Source organism: Rana temporaria, chromosome 8, assembly GCF_905171775.1.
Source record: "Rana temporaria chromosome 8, aRanTem1.1, whole genome shotgun sequence".
Taxonomy (NCBI): domain Eukaryota; kingdom Metazoa; phylum Chordata; class Amphibia; order Anura; family Ranidae; genus Rana; species Rana temporaria.
This window is the reverse complement of record NC_053496.1, coordinates 168090044-168108848: the sequence shown is the minus strand read 5'-3', so window position 1 is coordinate 168108848 and position 18805 is coordinate 168090044. Positions and strand designations below refer to the sequence as shown.

At 47.3% G+C, this 18805-nt stretch overlaps 2 protein-coding genes across 10 annotated transcripts in view; both read left to right on the top strand.

The window, feature by feature from the left end:
- LOC120909855 (zinc finger protein 436-like) overlaps positions 1-18805 on the top strand; it is an 865309-nt gene that overhangs the window by 809393 nt on the left and 37111 nt on the right. The window lies entirely within an intron of this gene.
- Positions 100-15496, top strand: LOC120909888 (zinc finger protein OZF-like). Of its 4 annotated transcripts, none has more exons than XM_040321675.1 (6): positions 100-193; positions 1061-1153; positions 5059-5164; positions 6637-6735; positions 9875-10063; positions 13889-15496. In XM_040321675.1, exons 2-6 carry the CDS (start codon positions 1070-1072, stop codon positions 15013-15015), a joined length of 1605 nt encoding a protein of 534 aa, XP_040177609.1. In that variant the 5' UTR covers positions 100-193; positions 1061-1069; the 3' UTR covers positions 15016-15496. The 4 variants fall into 4 exon arrangements, with proteins under 4 accessions (XP_040177609.1, XP_040177608.1, XP_040177611.1 ...); XM_040321674.1 differs by having other exon boundaries at positions 6613-6735; XM_040321677.1 differs by lacking the exons at positions 100-193; positions 1061-1153 and adding an exon at positions 1386-1801 and having other exon boundaries at positions 5074-5164; positions 6613-6735.

The following is an 18805-nucleotide window of genomic DNA, read 5'->3' as shown; positions in this document are numbered from 1 at the left end:
CACTGTGGACATTTTCTTGTAGCCAAAACACTGTGGACATTTTCTTGTAGCCAAAACACTGTGGACATTTTCTTGTAGCCAATAATGTGGCAGACATTTTCTCGTAGTCCAAAGGAGGAAGAAGGAGGACCTTTTATAGGTCACTTCCTAGTGCTATGCTTTAGCTGGAGAGTTTGTGCTCAGTGAGGAGGAGGTAATAATATTTTCTTTTTATAAGACTTTTACATATGAGCCAGTTTTTTTTTTTTTTTTGTACAGATTTTAAGGGGTCCATGTGCTGTTTGTGGATGGAAACACAAGGGGTTGCTGGTGGTAATTTTGGGGTTTGATGGTCTTTTCAATCTGCTGTAGCATGGAGCACTCCCTAATGTGTCCTGTTCCTTCACCTAGAGCAGGGGTGTCAAACTCAGTTTCATCCTCGGCTGCACCAGCAGTATGGTCGACCTCAAAGGGCTGGTTGTATCTGTGGTGTGCGCTGCGTAAAGAGTTCTGGGGTGCACAACGTTCAGAATGCAGAGTGCAGGAGTGTGCTACGTACAGAATGCAAAGTTAGTATATTTGTTTGGCCATCGATTAAAAATGCCGCCCCCCAGCAGTGCCCATCAATGTAAATATCGGCCCCTCTCCTACATGGACGTGCCTGTGCAATGCGAGACAACAGCTGATCGTAAACTCGGCTGTTCTGAGGCTCCGTTTTGCTCATGCGCAGTTTTTTTCGATAAAGGGGCATTTCTCGACAGGACACCGACCGCATGCATATATGCAGCCACTCAGTGGGTGGGCCTTAACGGCGAGTGGCCGCATATATGCAGCCATGTTAAAACAACTTATCACCTTAGTTGGGCATCAGTAAGCTCCTGATGCGTTTTTGCTATCGGGAGCTTTCCGATCATGTGACCGCTGTGACAGCCAATCACAGTGGTCACATGACCGGAATGCCACCTTTACCTTCTGGCTTTTAGGACTATTAAAGGCCGGGAGCTGGCCGGTGCAAAGGGGTTAATATTGAAACAAGAGCTTCCTGTTTGCTAACCACTTTTTTTTTTGTTCCCATGTAAAGAGATGCTACATGGAGGAGTGGGAGTTTACAGAAGGACACACAGTACTGTACAAGGAGATCAAGATGGAGAACCGGCTGCCCCCCACATCACGGGTAAGAAGGAGACTTTCATTTTTTGTAAAGGGGCGCACTTCGTACAGAGTGCAGGGTTCAGGGGTGCGCTACGTACAGAGTGCAGGGTTCAGGGGTGCGCTACGTACAGAGTGCAGGGTTCAGGGGTGCGCTACGTACAGAGTGCAGGGTTCAGGGGTGCGCTACGTACAGAGTGCAGGGTTCAGGGGTGCGCTACGTACAGAGTGCAGGGTTCAGGGGTGCGCTACGTACAGAGTGCAGGGTTCGGGGGTGCGATACGTGCAGGGTTCAGAGGAGTTTACAAAAGGACACACAGTACTGTACAAGGATACCAAGATGGAGAACCGGCCGCCCCTCACATCACCGGGTAAGAGGAGACTTTTATTTCTTGTAAAGGGGCGCACTATGTGCAGGATTCAGGGGTGCGCTACGTGCAGGGTTCAGGGGTGCGCTACGTGCAGGGTTCAGAGGAGTTTACAAAAGGACACACAGTACTGTACCGCCCCTCACATCACCGAGTAAGAGGAGACTTTAATTTCTTGTAAACGGGCGCGCTACGTGCTGGGTTCAGGGGTGCACTACTTGCAGAGTTCAGGGGAGTTTACAGACGGACACAAAGTACTGTACAAGGACACCAAAATGGATTACCGGCCGCCCCTCACATCACGGGTAAGAGGAGACTTTTTGATTTTTTTGTAAAGTGGGGCACTGCGTACAGAGTGCAGGGTTCAGGGGTGCGCTACGTGCAGGGTTCAGAGGAGTTTACAAAAGGACACAAAAGGACACACAGTACTGTACAAGGACACCAAGATGGAGAACCGGCCGCCCCTCACATCACCGGGTAAGAGGAGACTTTAATTTCTTGTAAAGGGGCGCGCTATGTGCAGGGTTTAGGGGTGCGATACGTGCAGGGTTCAGAGGAGTTTACAAAAGGACACACAGTACTGTACCGCCCCTCACATCACTGAGTAAGAGGAGGCTTTAATTTCTTGTAAAGGGGCGCACTACGTGCAGGGTTCAGGGGCGCGCTACGTGCAGGGTTCAGGGGTGCGCTACGTGCAGGGTTCAGGGGTGCAATACATGCAGGGTTCAGAGGAGTTTACAAAAGGACACACAGTACTGTACCGCCCCTCACATCACCGAGTAAGAGGAGGCTTTAATTTCTTGTAAATGGGCACGCTACGTGCAGGGTTCAGGGGTGCGCTACGTGCAGGGTTCAGGGGTGCGATACGTGCAGGGTTCAGGGGTGCGATACGTGCAGGGTTCAGAGGAGTTTACAAAAGGACACACAGTACTGTACCGCCCCTCACATCACCGAGTAAGAGGAGACTCGCAATCACTAGTAGGGTGCTGAGAGCAACCTCCAGGCACAGTAGCCAGTAAGTACCATTGGTTACTGTAGAGGTAGGGCGCTCTTGGCACGGTAAGTTGTTTTAATAGCGCTGCATATATGTGTGCGGCCGGCGTTAAGGGGTTGATAAAAGAACACTTAACTGTCCAAGGATCCAGCGTCGTTCTCACCTGGGCTGTTTTTTCACCAGTCTTTTGGTCCCCGGCTCCAACATGTTAACTTTAGGAAGCCGGCTGTGACTCCTTGTGGCTTCACACTGCACGTGTGCGAGCCGCACTGCACTTTGTGAATGGTCCCTCAGAGTTCAGGGGTGCACTACGTACAGATTGCAGGGTTCAGGGGTGCGCTACGTGCAGAATGCAAAGTTTTGGGGCACACTAAGTACAGATTGCAGGGTTCAGGGGCGCACTACGTACAGAATGAAAGTTCAGGGGTGCACTACGTGCAGGGTTCCCGGCAGCCATTATGGGGGTACACCTGTAAGGGGCCCGGAGGTCCCTCTATTTGCCCTGGATGGCAACCCCCTTTAAAAAAAGGGGTCCGGAGATCCCCAGGGGCCCTGAGGGCCCCAGATGGCAACCCCCCCTTTTTTATTTATAAAAAAAACTATATTTTTTTTAATATATTTTTATTTTATTTTTTATTAAAGGGACAATTTTTTTTTTATTTTTTTTAGTGGTCCCGAGGCCCCCAGGGCCCTGGATGGCAACCCCCGTTTTTTTTTTTTTTATTATAAAAAAATATATATATATATCTATATATATATATATATATATATATATATATATATATATATATATATATATATTAGGGATGCACCGAAATGGAAATTTCAGAACCGAAACGAAACCGAAAAAAAAAAAAATCAATCCGAAACCGATACCGAAACCGAAAATGACTTTTCTCCCCCCCCCCCCCCCATATTTAAATTTTTTTAAATGGGCACAGTGGCTGCATGTGATGGGCACAGTGGCTGCGTGTGATGGGCACAGTGGCTGCGTGTGATGGGCACAGTGGCTGCGTGTGATGGGCACAGTGGCTGCGTGTGATGGGCACAGTGGCTGCATGTGATGGGCACAGTGGCTGCATGTGATGGGCACAGTGGCTGCATGTGATGGGCACAGTGGCTGCGTGTGATGGGCACAGTGGCTGCGTTTGAAGGGCACAGTGGCTGCGTTTGATGGGCACAGTGGCGACGTGTGTTGGCACAGTGGCTGCGTTTGATGGGCACAGTGGCGACGTGTGTTGGCACAGTGGCTGCGTTTGATGGGCACAGTGGCGACGTGTGTTGGCACAGTGGCTGCGTTTGATGGGCACAGTGGCGACGTGTGTTGGCACAGTGGCTGCATGTGATGGCACAGTGAGGCTGCAATTAATGTTTTTTTTGGTAGTCAGAGAAGGCAAGCATGGCTCAATAACACACAAACGTTTAAAAAAAACGTTTGTGTGTTATTGAGCCATGCTTGCCTTCTCTGACTACCAAAAAAAACATTAATTGCAGCCTCACTGTGCCACTGTGAAAAAATGGCAGATAATTTTTATTTTTACCTGCCATTTTTTCATTAAGTGCTGGTCAGTCACCTCAGTCAGTATTAACCACCCCCCCAATCCAGCGATTTCATTTGTTCTAAGTTCCTTATTTCATTTTATTTCAAGTTCTAACAGGTTATGTTTTGCTAGTGCTTACTTTTTTTTTTGGAGCACACTGCTCGATTCCTCTGTGTCACAGGCAGCTTCGACACAGCGCTCCGAGTCCTCCCTCCCCTCCGGCCGTGACGTCACACGGCGCACGACGCTGGACTGTACCAAGAGACTCCCCCGTAGGGGGGAGTAAAAAAATCAGGAAATGGAGCTAGGAGGGGCTAGGAGGACTCCGGTGGAGCGCGATCGGCAGTCGGCACACAATTTGTACAGTGCCACTGCCGCTGCCCGCGCTCTGTACTTGTCTAACGGCCGCAAATGCATTTGTAAAAAAAACGGCGCCCCCCTCCTAGACGAAATGGTACCGCCCACGGAGGGCGGTCATTATCGGCGATTTTAAATGTGTTTCGGCTTGTCCCTAAAATTGCTATTTTCGGCCGATATGTATCGGCCACCGATATATCGGTGCATCCCTAATATATATATATATATATATATATATATATATATATATATATATTAAAGGGCTCAGAGGGCCCAATGTGGCAAACCCCCTTTTTTTTTATAAATGTTTATTTAATTTTTTTTATATATTTTTTTTATTAAAGGACATGTATAATGCCCTTTAATAAAAAAAAAATATAAAAAAAAATAAAAATAAAATATATATATATATATATATATATATATATATATATATATACATTTTTCTTGTAAAGGGGGCCCCCCCCCCCCGCTCCTCAATTCGCCTATGCCTGAAGCTGTGTAAGGGGCCCCATAATTCCTGATGGCGGCCCTGGTCCCCGTCCTCTGTATTCCCGGGACCCCACACAGGAAGATCAGGAGATCCCTCAGGAGGATCAGGTGGGTGGGATTGAAGGGTAATAATGATCTGTAGGAGAGCTTAAAAAAGTGTTTCTGTGCCATTTTATAGGTTTGTGTTATTCAGGATGAAAATGTTATTAAAGTTGAAGTGAAGGAGGAAGCAGAAGATCCGTATGTGATGGGTGATGAGAAAATTCCTCCAGAGACTAACAAATGTAAGTCGTAGTAATGAGGAGCCACCAGGGGTGTATTTAGGTTTTGTGCCGCCCTAGGCCTGGTGAAACTCGCGCACCCCCTACTTTATATATGACGCACCCCTTCCTTTTTAAGACCCGCTCTATCATTTTCATGGGAGGAGTACAAGGTGGGATGAGGACAGGGGGACAGGATGGGATGAGGACAGGATGGGATGAGGACAGGGGGACAGGATGGGATGAGGACAGGGGGACAGGATGGGATGAGGACTGGGGGACAGGGTGGGATGAGGACTGGGGGACAGGGTGGGATGAGGACTGGGGGACAGGATGGGATGAGGACTGGGGGACAGGATGGGATGAGGACTGGGGGACAGGATGGGATGAGGACTGGGGGACAGGATGGGATGAGGACAGGGGGACAGGATGGGATGAGGACAGGGGGACAGGATGGGATGAGGACTGGGGGACAGGATGGGATGAGGACTGGGGGACAGGATGGGATGAGGACAGGGGGACAGGATGGGATGAGGACAGGATGGGATGAGGACAGGGGGACAGGATGGGATGAGGACAGGGTGACAGGGTGGGATGAGGACAGGGTGACAGGGTGGGATGAGGACAGGGGGACAGGGTGGGATGAGGACAGGGGGACAGGGTGGGATGAGGACTGGGGGACAGGGTGGGATGAGGACAGGGTGGGATGAGGACTGGGGGACAGGGTGGGATGAGGACTGGGGGACAGGGTGGGATGAGGACAGGGGGACAGGGTGGGATGAGGACAGGGGGACAGGGTGGGATGAGGACAGGGGGACAGGGTGGGATGAGGACAGGGGGACAGGGTGGGATGAGGAAAGGGGGACAGGGTGGGATGAGGAAAGGGGGACAGGGTGGGATGAGGACAGGGGGACAGGGTGGGATGAGGACAGGGGGACAGGGTGGGATGAGGACAGGGGGACAGGGTGGGATGAGGACAGGGGGACAGGGTGGGATGAGGACAGGGGGACAGGGTGGGATGAGCACAGGGGGACAGAGCATCTTTTAATTTGGGGGGAGAGGGTGGTATGGGGATATGTGCCGAGGAGTGATTTGATTTTTTGCCGCCCCCCGAAAAGTGCCTCCCTAGGCCTGGGCCTTGTTGGCCTAGGCCATAATACATCACTGGGAGCCACAGAGGCGGCTCTAGGCTTTGTGAGGCCTTAAGCAAAACTTAGACACGGGGGCCCCACTCATGCCCATAATGGGTAAAAAAAAATTCAAGCAAATAAAAATGCCTGCAGAAAGTTACACGGATCTAGCACACAGTGATTGAGCAGAGGCAAATTAGAGGGCTGCGAGGCCTTAGGCGACCGCCTAATTAAAGACCCGCCCCTGAGGAGCGAGCAGGTGCCCAACGTTGAAGTCAGGGGCCATCAGATCCCATCACACTGCTGCTTTCCTTCGCATCCCATTGTTCTTATGTTACCCAGCAGGAATCCCATCTTCGTGTGTAGATCCTGGAAATGTACCTGCTGCACAGGGAGGAGTCAAAGAGGAGGAAGAAGGAAATGTGAAAATCAAGGAGGAGGAAATTCCTCAAGAGATCGGCACAAGTGAGTAACTTGGTACAATGCCACATACAATCTGTGTTTTAGCTCATTGGCTCTGTACATTTCCAAAGCTTCAACTGGATAACCCAAATTTCCGATTGATACTATTGGCTGAGAGAGTTGTGAATTAAAAAGTAAACATTTTTCATTGTACAAATTATAATTGCACTATATTACCAAAAGTATTGGGACACCTACCTTTTACACACACATGGGGGTAGATCCACAGACAACGGCGCTTATTGCGATATTTTTTGTAAAAAAAAAAAAAAATGTAGAAGAATACGTATCGGCCTAAACTGAGGAAAAAAATTGTTTTTTTTATATATTTTTTCAGGGTTTTTATTATAGCAAAAAGTAAAATATATATATATTTTTTTCAAAATTGCAGCAGAGGTGATCAGATACCACCAAAAGAAAGCTCTATTTGTGGTGGGAAAATGATGTAAATTTTTTTAAAAAAAGGACGAATTTTGTTTGGGAGCCACGTCGCACGACCGCGCAATTGTCAGTTAAAGCGACGCAGTGCCCGAATCGCAAAAAGTGGCCCGGTCATTGACCAGCAAAATGGTCTGGGGCTGAAGTGGTTAACAGACAATTGCGCGGTCATGCGACGTGGCTCCCAAACAAAATTGACGTCCTTTTTTTTCCCCCATAAATAGAGATTTCTTTTGGTGGTATTTGATCACCTCTGCGGTTTTTATTGTTTGCGTTATAGACAAAAATAGAGCGACAATTTTGAAAAAAATGCAATATTTTTTATTTTTGCTATAATAAATATCCCTTAAAAAAAACTTTTTTTTCCCTCAGTTTAGGCCGATACTTATTCTTCTATATACATTTGGTAAAATAAAAATCGCAATAAACGTTTATTGCACAAAAGTTATAGCGCACACAAAATAGGCGATAGTTTTATTGAATTTTTATTAATATTTTTTTTATTTTACTAGTAATGGCGGCGATTTGCGATTTGTATCGTAACTGCGACAATAATGCCGGACACATCGGTCACTTTTGACACATTTTTGGGACCATTGTCATTTATACAGCGATCAGTGCTCTAAAAATGCACTGATTACTGTGAAAATGACACTGGCAGTGAAGGGGTTAACCTGTAGGGGGCGCTGCAGGGGTTAAGTGTGTCCTAGGGAGTGATTCTTACTGTGTGGGGGCGTGGCTTGGCGCGTGACGTCACCGATCGTCGTTCCCTATGACGGGAAACAGGCGATCAGTGACACTCTCACTAGGAAGCACGGGGAGAGGTATATTTACACTCACCTCTCCCCGTTCTTCAGCTCTGTGATCTGATCGCGGGACACCGGTGGAGATCGGGTCCCCCGGGTGCGGTCACGGAGTACGCGACCCTGTCGCGAGCGCGCCGCCCACGGCTGTGCACATTAAAGGGGACGTACCTGTACGCCAATATGTGCAGCCGTGGCATTCTGCTGACGTACATCGGCGTGCGGCGGTCAGCAAGTGGTAAATGGCATCCCAGTCTTAGTCCGGAGGGTTCAGTATTGAGTTGGCCCCGCCCCTTTGCAACTATAACAGCTTCAACTCTTCTGGGAAGGCCGTCCACAAAGTTTAGGAGTGTGTCGATGGGAATGTTTGACCATTCTTCCAGAAGCGCATTTGTGAGGTGAGGCAGAGAAGATCTGGCTGGCAGTCTCCACTCTAATTCATCCCAAAGGTGTTCTTTTGGTTTGAGGTCAGGACTCTGTGCAGGACAGTCCACCACAAACTCGCTCATCCATGTCTTTATGGACCTTGCTTTGTGCACTGGTGGGCAGTCATGTTGGAACACGGGGAATGGGGTTTGTGTTGGGGAATGGGGGGGGGGGGGTGATTTGTGCTAGGAGGAACAACTTTGGACGGGAGAAGATTTGTGCTAGGAGGGGAGTGGTGGCGATTTGGTCTAGGAGCAGGATTTGGGGGAGGGAGAGGAGTTGTGATAGGAGGGGATTTGTGCTAGGAGGCAAAATTTGGGGAGAAAGAGGATTTTTGCTAGGTGGGCGGACGGTGGCGATTTGGGCTAGGAGGGGGGTTTGGGGGAGGCAGAGGAGTTGTACTAGGAGGGGGGATTTGAGGGAGAAAGATATTGGGCCAGATTCAGAGGGACTTACGCTGATGTATCAGTAGATACGCCGTCGTAAGTCCGAATGTGCGCCGTCGTATCTTTGCGCTCATTCCTAAAATGAGATACGCCTCACTGTTGCCAAGATACGACCGACGTAAGTCTCCTACGCCGTCGTATCTCGGGGTGCATATTTACGCTGGCCGCTAGTGGCGTTTACGTTGATTTACGCGTCGAATATGTAAATGAGCAAGATACGCCGATTCACGTACGTACGTACGTACGTACGTACGCCCGTCGCAGTAAGCTACGCCGTTTACGTAAAGCGTTTTTTCCGGCGTAAAGATAAAACCACCAAAAAGATGGCGCAGCCCATGCAAAGGTATGGACGTCGGAAGTGCCGTCGGATTTTACGTCGTTTACGTAAGTCGTACGTGAATGGGGCTGGGCGTAAGTTAGGTTCACGTCGTAGGCTTTGAGCCGACGTCGTATCGTAGGGAGTATTTGCGACGTGATTCTGAGCATGCGCGAGCATGCGCCGTACGAACGGCCCTTCATTTACATGTGGTCACGGTTAATTTGAATGTAGCACGCCCCACTACCTGCCTACTTTGAATTAGGCGGGGTTACGCCGGCCCATTTTCACTACGCCGACGTAACTTGCAGCGCAAGTGCTTTGTGAATACTGGCCTTGCCTCACTATGTTACGTCGGCGTAGTGCAAATGGTTTGCGCTACGCCGGACAAAAGATACGCCGATCTCTCTGAATCTGGCTAATTGTACTTTGTGTGGTTTTTTTGGGGGGGGGGGGATTTGAGTTAGGAGGGGGGATTTTGTTTTGGGGGGCGGATTTGTGCTAGGTGGGTGGACGGTAGTGATTTGGGGGGGCTAGGAGGGGGGTTTGGGGGAGGCAGAGGAGTTGTGCTAGGAGGGGGGATTTGAGGGAGAAAGAATTTGTGCTTTGTGTTTTTTTTGGGGGGGGGGGGGCAGCAATTTGAGTTGGGAGGGGGGATTTTATTTTCTCATACATCTCAGTACAGGGGGCTTCACTGTCATCTTTATTCACAGACCCCGGAGACACCAGTACCACTCAGAGAGACGTCAAAGCTGAGGAGGAGGAAGAAGGATGTGTGAGGATTAAAAAGGAGGAAGAAGGACATGTAAGGATTAAGGAGGAAGAAGGACATGTAAGGATTAAGGAGGAAGAAGGACATGTAAGGATTAAGGAGGAGGAGGTTCCTATGGAGATCAGCGCAGGTGAGGAAAGATTCTCAAGCCTTCCTCTTCATTTAATTCCAATCAAGATGCATTCCTTCTTGACTGAGAAGTTATCCTGAAAGAACAATATAGCTACCGTGTTTCCCCCGAAAATAAGACCTAGCGCTATTTTCTAGGAGGGCTGCAATATAATCCCTACCCCTAAAATAAGCCCTAGTTCGAGGTGCTTTTCGAGGAAACGCGGTATAATCCTGTCACGGCGGTGTGCTGTGTGTGTGTGTCTAGCGGGGTCAGGTGCCTTTGATACAGAGCGGCGCTCAGTTGATCTCCCCCGCTGGTCTCCTCTTCTCCCGCTTATCTGCCAGGGGATCTCGGCCCCCCTCCTTCCGCAGAACTTTGGTGGGTCACTGATGGTACGGTGCAATCAACATGTCATACTGTGTGCGGTATGCAGCATGGATACTCCTGTCTCTACAAGGTAGTCACAGATGCTGGTGTGCTCTCTCCCCTGCTTCAAGCATTGCAGAGGGAGGGGAGCCCGGGTCCCTCGCTGGCGGCTGGGAGAGGGGAGCTGAGGTGTTTGGCACTGTTGGATTGCAGGGGCACACATATTCTGTATTGTGTACTACTGTAAAAGAAAGGATTTGGGCATTTTAAGTTTGTTCAAACTGAGGATTCCTGACAGGCAGGGAGAGAGAAAATATGTTAAGACCTACCCCGAAAATAAGCCCTACTGGGTCTTTTGTTGCCAAAATTAGTATAAGACCCTGGCTTATTTTCGGGGAAACATGGTACAGTTGAACCTCGGATTACGCGCGTAATCCGTTCCAGGAGAATGCTCGTAATCCAAAGTACCGTATTTATCGGGGTATACCGCGCGCTGGCGTATAACGCGCACCCCAAACCTAGAAAGGTAGTTTAAGGGAAAAAAAAAACATACATTTTTGCCCTGCGTCCATCGGCGGCCTTGTCCGGCGTCCGTCTGCGGCCTTGCGCGTGGTCCGTCCAGCCTTGTGGGTGTCCGTCTGCGGCTTCCTTGCACGGGGTCAGTCCAGCCTTGTGGGTGTCCGTCTGCGGCTTTGGAGATGTCCGTCTGCGGCTTCCTCGTGACCCCATGTAAATGAAGGGCCGTTCGTACGGCGCATGCACGCGGATGCTCGGAATCACGTCGCAAATACTCCCTACGATACGACGGCTCAAAGCCTACGACGTGAACCTAACTTACGCCCAGCCCCATTCACGTACGACTTACGTAAACAACGTAAAATCCGACGGCACTTCCGACGTCCATACCTTTGCATGGGCTGCGCCATCTTTTTGGTGGTTTATCTTTACGCCGGGAAAAACGCCTTTACGTAAACGGCGTAGCTTACTGCGACGGGCGTACGTACGTTCGTGAATCGGCGTATCTTGCTCATTTACATATTCGACGCATAAGCCGAGGAGGTGTCCTCGTGTTTGTTTTTGCATTCGCTTTTTTGCATTTGGCGCCTCGGCCGAGCCGAGAGGAGCCGGATTTCCTGTGTGTTTGGCTGCTCTTGCGTGGCTGCGGGCAGAGCCGAGCGTGGCCGAGCCTAGCCGAGTGCGCAGTACACTCGGCTCTAGGCTGCGGCGCTCGGCTTCTCCTGGCTCCTCTCGCGTGGCTGCGGGCGGAGACGAGCGTGGGCCGAACCTAGCCGAGTGCACAGTACGCTCGGCTCGGTCTATTTCGGCGGTGCCCGGGAACAGCAGTATAGGCGTATATCGCGCACCCACGATTTCCCCCTGATTTTAAGGGGTAAAAAGTGTGCGGTATACGCCGAGAAATACGGTACTCGCATATCAAAGCAAGTTTTCCCATTGAAGCCAATGTAAACTAAAATAATTTGTTCCGCATTGACTTCAAATATTTTTTTTACTTTTATGCTATAAAATAAAATAAAAAAATCGAATTTCTTCATCAATTTAGGCCAATATGTATTCTGCTACATATTTTTGGTAAAAAACAAATCCAAATAAGCGTATGTTGATTGGTTGGCGCAAAAGTTATAGTATAGCGTCCACAAACTACGGGATAGATTTATGGCATTTATATTTATTATTATTTTTTTTTTTACTAGTAATGGTAGCGATCAGTGACTTATAGCGGGAATGCGTGACACTGGGACCAAAGTGACACTTTTTGGGGACTAGTGACACCAACACACTGATCAGTGCTAAAAAATATACACTGTCACTGTACTGATGACACTGGCAGGAAAGAGGTTAACATCAAGGGTTAAATGTGTTCCTAGGGAGTGCTTGCTAACTGTGTGGGGGAGGTGCTTTAACTGTGGGAAGACAGAGATCCTTGCGCCTGCTTAACGGAAACACAGCATCCCTGTGTTCCCTTGTCACAGAACGGCGATCTGCCTTGTTTACATAGGCAGACCGCTGTTCTGCCTATGTCGGAATGATCAGCGGGTCCTGGCAGACATCGGGTCCGCCAGACCCGCTGATTGGCTCCTGGCGTGTCTAGTCACAGCCGGAGCTGGTCGCGTGCGCGCCGCAACCCCGAAAGAGGCGATCGCCGCTGGAGTCCCGCGATCGGTCCCCGGAGCTGAAGAACGGGGAGAGCTGTGTGTAAACACAGCTTCCCCGTTCTTCACTGTGGCGCTGTCATCTATCGTGTGTTCCCTTTTATAGGGAACCACAATCGATGATGTCACACCTACAGCCACACCCCCTACAGTTAGAAACACAGATGAGGTCACACATAACCCCATCAGCGCCCCCTTGTGGTTAACTTTAACTGCCATTTTCACAGTAAACAATGCATTTTTGCTGTGAAAATGACAATGGTCCCAAAAATGTGTCAAAATTGTCCGAAGTGTCCGCCATAATGTTGCAGTCACGAAAAAAAACGCTGATCGCCGCCATTAGTAGTAAAAAAAAAAATAATAAAAATGCAATAAAACTATCCCCTATTTTGTAAACGCTATACATTTTGCGTAAACCAACCGATAAATGCTTATTGAGATTTTTTTTTTACCAAAAGTAGGTAGAAGAATTCGTATCGGCCTAAACTGAGGAAAAAAAATAATGTTTTATATATTTTTGGGGGATATTTATCATAGAAAAAAGTAAAAAATATTGCATTTTTTTCAAAATTGTCGCTCTATTTTTGTTTATAGCGCAAAAAATAAAAACCACAGAGGTGATCAAATACCACCAAAAGAAAGCTCTATTTGTGGGGAAAAAAAGGGCGCCAATTTTGTTTGGGAGCCACGTCGCACGACCGCGCAATTGTCAGTTAAAGTGGAGTTCCGGCCACAATTTCACTTTTTAAATATAAATACCCCTGTAATACACAAGCTTAATGTATTCTAGTAAAGTTAGTCTGTAAACTAAGGTCCGTTTTGTTAGGTTGTTACAGCATTTAGACACTTTATAAAATATAAATTGACTGGGGCCATCTTAAGTGTGGGCATCATGAAGCCAGACTGTATGACTTCCTGGATTTCAGCCTTGCAAATCTCGCACATGCTCAGTCCTGCACAAGCAGTGTCAGATCAGGTTTCAGCACCTGTGCTGTCCAAGTCACATGATTCTTTGAGACTGGGGAGTGCACAGACTCCTGGAAAGTTACACCCACTACATTCCCAGGAGTCTGTGCGGTGTAGTTAAGCACCTAGGTGCAGGAAGTGGGAAGATTAACTATTCTGCCTAGCAACAACACTTTGAAGGCATCTAAAAAAAAAAAAAAAAATTCGGACTAATGACATTTTTTTAAAACTACTGATGTAATGTTATATTTATGGGTGGAACTCCACTTTAAGTTTGAAAGAAGTTGCCTGGAAATTAGTTTGCCAGTCCATATTATCCTCTGTTTCTCTTTCTCATTAGATGGACAATACAAAAGGTGCAACACTGATGGACAGTCTGCTATCTCTGCATGTGGGAAAACGGAAGATGACGTCACGTCTGATGCCTCTGTAGAAGGCTCGGCTACGCCAAAGGTTCCATCAAGACGGAGGGGTTGTTCTGTAGGTGGTTCGCATCCAGTTCCCCATCATATAGCTGGCAGAGAGGATGGATACTTTCCATGTTCCGAGTGTAGTAAGACCTTTAGCAAGAGAGCAGAACTTCTCATCCACCAGAAGACTCACATCATAGAGAAGAGGTATACCTGCTCAAAATGTGGGAAAACCTTCAACGAGAAAGCAAAACTCATGGTGCATGAAATCAACCACAAAATCGAAAAGCAAAACTCATGCTCCGAGTGCGGAAAATGTTTCCGTGACCAATCTGCCCTTCTGATTCATAAAAAGGTTCACGCAGAGAAGGTGTACTCGTGTGCGGAGTGCGGCGGGACCTTCACGAAGGAATCCTACCTCCTTAGTCATCAGAGGGTGCACGTCGGTAAGAAGGTCTTCTCATGTCCTGAATGTTGGCGGTGCTTTTCCCAGGAGTCCTACTTGCTCAAACATCAACAGATCCACTCCGGAGAGAAGCCATTTTCCTGTTCGGAATGTGGGAAAAAGTTTGCAGAGAAAGGGAAATATATTGCCCATGTAAAGTACCACCAAGGGAAATCGTTCAAATGTTTAGAGTGCGGGAAAGAGTTCACGCTAAAGAGGGGTCTTATTGACCACGAGAGAATTCACACGGGGGAACGGCCATTCATTTGCTCTGAGTGCGGTCGAGGTTTTGGACAGAAGGCAACTCTAAGGATACATTGGAAAACTCATCCAGGCGTAAACTTTAAGCCCTACCCATGCCCCAGCTGTGAACAGTGTTTTGACCGCAAAACCGACCTTGTTAGTCACCAAAGATTTCACGTAGCGGAAAGGCCTTATTCATGTTCTGAGTGCGGGAGGTATTTTCCTAACAAGGGAAGCTTTATGAGACACCAGTCCAACCAGACCAACGAGGTGGCCTTCATATGTTCCGAATGTGGCAAGTCTTTTCCGTGGAGGGGCTGTCTCCTGTATCATAAGACAATACACAATGACTGGATGCCAACGCTGTAGGAGATGTTTGGATGCTCACTTTATGGCCAAAGGTCGACCTCTTGACCATTACACCTACATCAGCTTGATGGTCATCCTATTCCAAAACCATGGATAATAACATGCTGATGTCCGATGAGAAGGTCTGAATTCATCCCAAAGGTGTTCCGTAGGGTTGAGGTCAAGGAAGCTCAAGTTCCTACACCAAACCTTGTCCTTACGGAGCTGGCTCAAGGACATACTAGAATAAAGAAGGGCCTTCCCCAAACTGTTGCCACAAGGTTGGAAGAGCACAATTGCCTAAAATGTCTTTGTATTCTGTAGCATTGCCAGTACCCTTCACAGGAAAAACCTAAACTCGGCCATCAAGAAAAGCAATAGGGCTGTCAGGGTTGACATCAAACATGGCACAGCATCAAAGTATTGCAGTTAACCACTTAAGGACCGCCTAACGCCGATATACGTCGGCAGAATGGCACGGCTGGGCACAGGCACGTACATGTAAGTCGCCTTTAAGAGCCCAGCCGTGGGTCGCGCTCCGTGGCCACGGCCGCGGGACCCGATCGCCGCCGGTGTCCCGCAATCGGTCACAGGAGTAAACACACCTTCCTCGTTCTTCACCGTGGCAGTGTCATTGATCGTCTGTTCCCTGATATAGGGAAAGACGATCAATGACGTCACACATATGTATCGGCCTAAACTGAGGAAAAACATTTTTATATCTTTTTTGGTGATATTTATTATAGCAAAAAGTAAAAAATATTGAATTTTTTTCAAAATTGTCGCTTTATTTTTGTTTATAGCGCAAAAAATAAAAACCACAGAGGTGATCAAATGCCACCAAAAGAAAGCTCTATTTGTGGGAAGAAAAGGACGTCAATTTTGTTTGGGAGTCACGTCGCACGACCGCGCAATTGTCAGTTAAAGCGACGCAGGGCCGAATCGCAAAAAGTGCTCTGGTCAGGAAGGGGGTAAATTCTTCCGGGGCTGAAGTGGTTAACAGTACTTATTTTTAATATTTTACATGCTATACCTGCAAAAGGGGCCAGGCTGAAGTGATCTAGCAGGACTTAATTTTCTGACTAATGTTCCACTTTAAGAGCACGACAAAGAGTCATGGGCCACTGTCCCCATCAGGAAGTGCCATGCAGCCACTGTTGGGGTGTAGGCATGTAGCCAGAAAGTGGCTGCAGGAGATCAGCAGCTCTGAGATGTAACGAAGGATGAACAAGGTGAAAAATCCCACGGCCATTGTTTGGGATACACAGGGCTATAGCAAACATAATGTCATCCACTTAGGGTATAGATCTATGTTACCTCAGCAAAACAACGCCATGAAGGGTATAGATCTATGTTACCTCAGCAAAACAACGCCATGAAGGGTATAGATCTATGTTACCTCAGAACAACAACGCCATGAAGGGTATAGATCTATGTTACCTCAGAAAAACAATGCCATTGAAGGGTATAGATCTATGTTACCTCAGAAAAACAACGCCATGAAGGGTATAGAGCTATGTTACCTCAGAAAACCAACACCATGAAGGGTATAGATCTATGTTACCTCAGAAAAACAACGCCATGAAGGGTATAGATCTATGTTACCTCAGCAAAACAACGCCATGAAGGGTATAGATCTATGTTACCTCAGAACAACAACGCCATGAAGAGTATAGATCTATGTTACCTCAGAAAAACAATGCCATTGAAGGGTATAGATCTATGTTACCTCAGAAAAACAACGCCATGAAGGGTATAGATCTATGTTACCTCAGAACAACAACGCCATGAAGGGTATAGATCTATGTTACCTCAGAAAAACAATGCCATTGAAGGGTATAGATCTATGTTACCTCAGAAAAACAACGCCATGAAGGGTATAGAGCTATGTTACCTCAGAAAACCAACACCATGAAGGGTATAGATCTATGTTACCTCAGAAAAACAACGCCATGAAGGGTATAGATCTATGTTACCTCAGAAAAACAACGCCATGAAGGGTATAGATCTATGTTACCTCAGAAAAACAACGCTATGAAGGGTTTGACTTATCTTTTGAAAACTTACAAATTTGTATACAAAACTAAATAAATCTTTGTATCCCATAAAACCCTTTGTGCTTTTTTTTTTTTTTTTTGTCACTGAATTGTATTGTAATCTGTCATCGCCACAGACATGTTTTTCTGTTTTTGAGACGTGTTTCTCAACCTCTTTTCAGTCGCGGTACCTTTAACCACATCAATACAGGGCTTTAATACCCACCTCCATACCGGGCCTATTCTGTCACTTCTCTCCTATGTACAAATCATTATTCTTTTGCTAGAAAATTACTCAGAACCCCCAAACAATATACATGTTTTGTTTTTAGCAAACACCCTAGAGAATAAAATGGCGGTCATTGCAACTTTTTATCTTGCACGGTATTTGCGCAATAATTTTTCAAATGCCTTCTTTTTGTAAAAAATGGTTTCATGAATTAAAAAATAACAAAACAGTAAAGTTATCCCAATTTTTTTGTAAAATATGAAAGATGATGTTACGCCGAGTAAATAGATACCTAACATGTCACGCTTTAAATACTGCTCACACTCATGGAATGGCGCCAAACTTCGTTACTTAAAAATCTCCATAGGCGACGCTTTAAATTTTTTACAGGTTACCAGTTTAGAGTTACAGAGGAGGTCTTGTGCTAGAATTGTTGCACACGCTCTAACGCACGCGGCGACACCTCACATGTGTTTTTTGAACGACGTTTACATACATGGGCGGGACTTGCGTGTGCGTTCGCTTCTGAGCGACTGGTCACCAGTCATCTCTATGCTGCACATCCGGCAGACGGTGATCATCTCTCCGGGCCCCCGATGGGAAGGGAGAGCCCGGAGAAAAAAAGCATAAATGTTACATATCAATGGGAGACCTGAGCCTGATGCCGCGTACACACGATAATTTTTCGGTATGTAAAATAACGAAGTTTTAAAAAAATTTAATTTAAAAATGATCGTGTGTGGGCTTCACATCATTTTTCGGGTTCTGAAAAACAATTGTTTTTTTCTCGAACATGCTGCATTTGTTAACGACGTTTTAAACTATGACGTTTTTCGGGTTGTAAAAAATGATCGTGTGTGGGCTTAAACAACGTGAAAAACCCACGCATGCTCAGAAGCAAGTAATGAGACGGGAAAACTACCGTGCGTAATGGAGTAAGCACATTCATCACGCTGCGAATCTTCGCGTAAGTCGGTCGCGAATACGGATGGCCGTAATTTACGTTCACGCCGAAAACAATGACGTCCTAGCGACGTCATTTGGAGCATGCGCACTGGGAAATTTCCCCGGCGGCGCATGCGCAGTTAAATCGGTGCGGGGACACGCCTGATTTAAATTGTACACTCCCCCTAGCCGCGGAATTTGAATTCCGCTGGGGGAGTTATGATCCGCCGGCACAAGTTTGGAGGTAAGTGCTTTCTGAATACTGCACTAGCCTCGCAAAATTGCGCCGGCGGATCGTAAATCAGATAGATTAGCGGATCTAAAGATCCGCTAATCTATCTGAATCTGGCCCACTGACTCCGGGACCTGACCTAATTTACATGAGCTAATTAACTACAGCTGATGACCTGACCTTTAGGCTGTCTGCTAACTTACAATACACATTATCATCAATACATTACATTACGTTACAGGTGCCGATTGTGGCACCGGAGGGGGGGCAATAAAAAAAAATACACACCGCTGCCTGATCAAGATGCAGCTTGATGAGACAACACTGTTTATTTTTTACTGAGGTGCCGGTGATGGGATTTGTATCCAG

Bases quoted from the DNA above. Each gene is read 5' to 3' on its own strand.
- LOC120909888 (XM_040321674.1), top strand. From the start codon at position 1,070: ATGGAGGAGTGGGAGTTTACAGAAGGACACACAGTACTGTACAAGGAG. The intron at 1,154-5,058 runs GTAAGAAGGAGA...GCCATTTTATAG, and splicing joins GGCTGCCCCCCACATCACGG to GTTTGTGTTATTCAGGATGA. The intron at 10,064-13,888 runs GTGAGGAAAGAT...CTTTCTCATTAG, and splicing joins TCCTATGGAGATCAGCGCAG to ATGGACAATACAAAAGGTGC.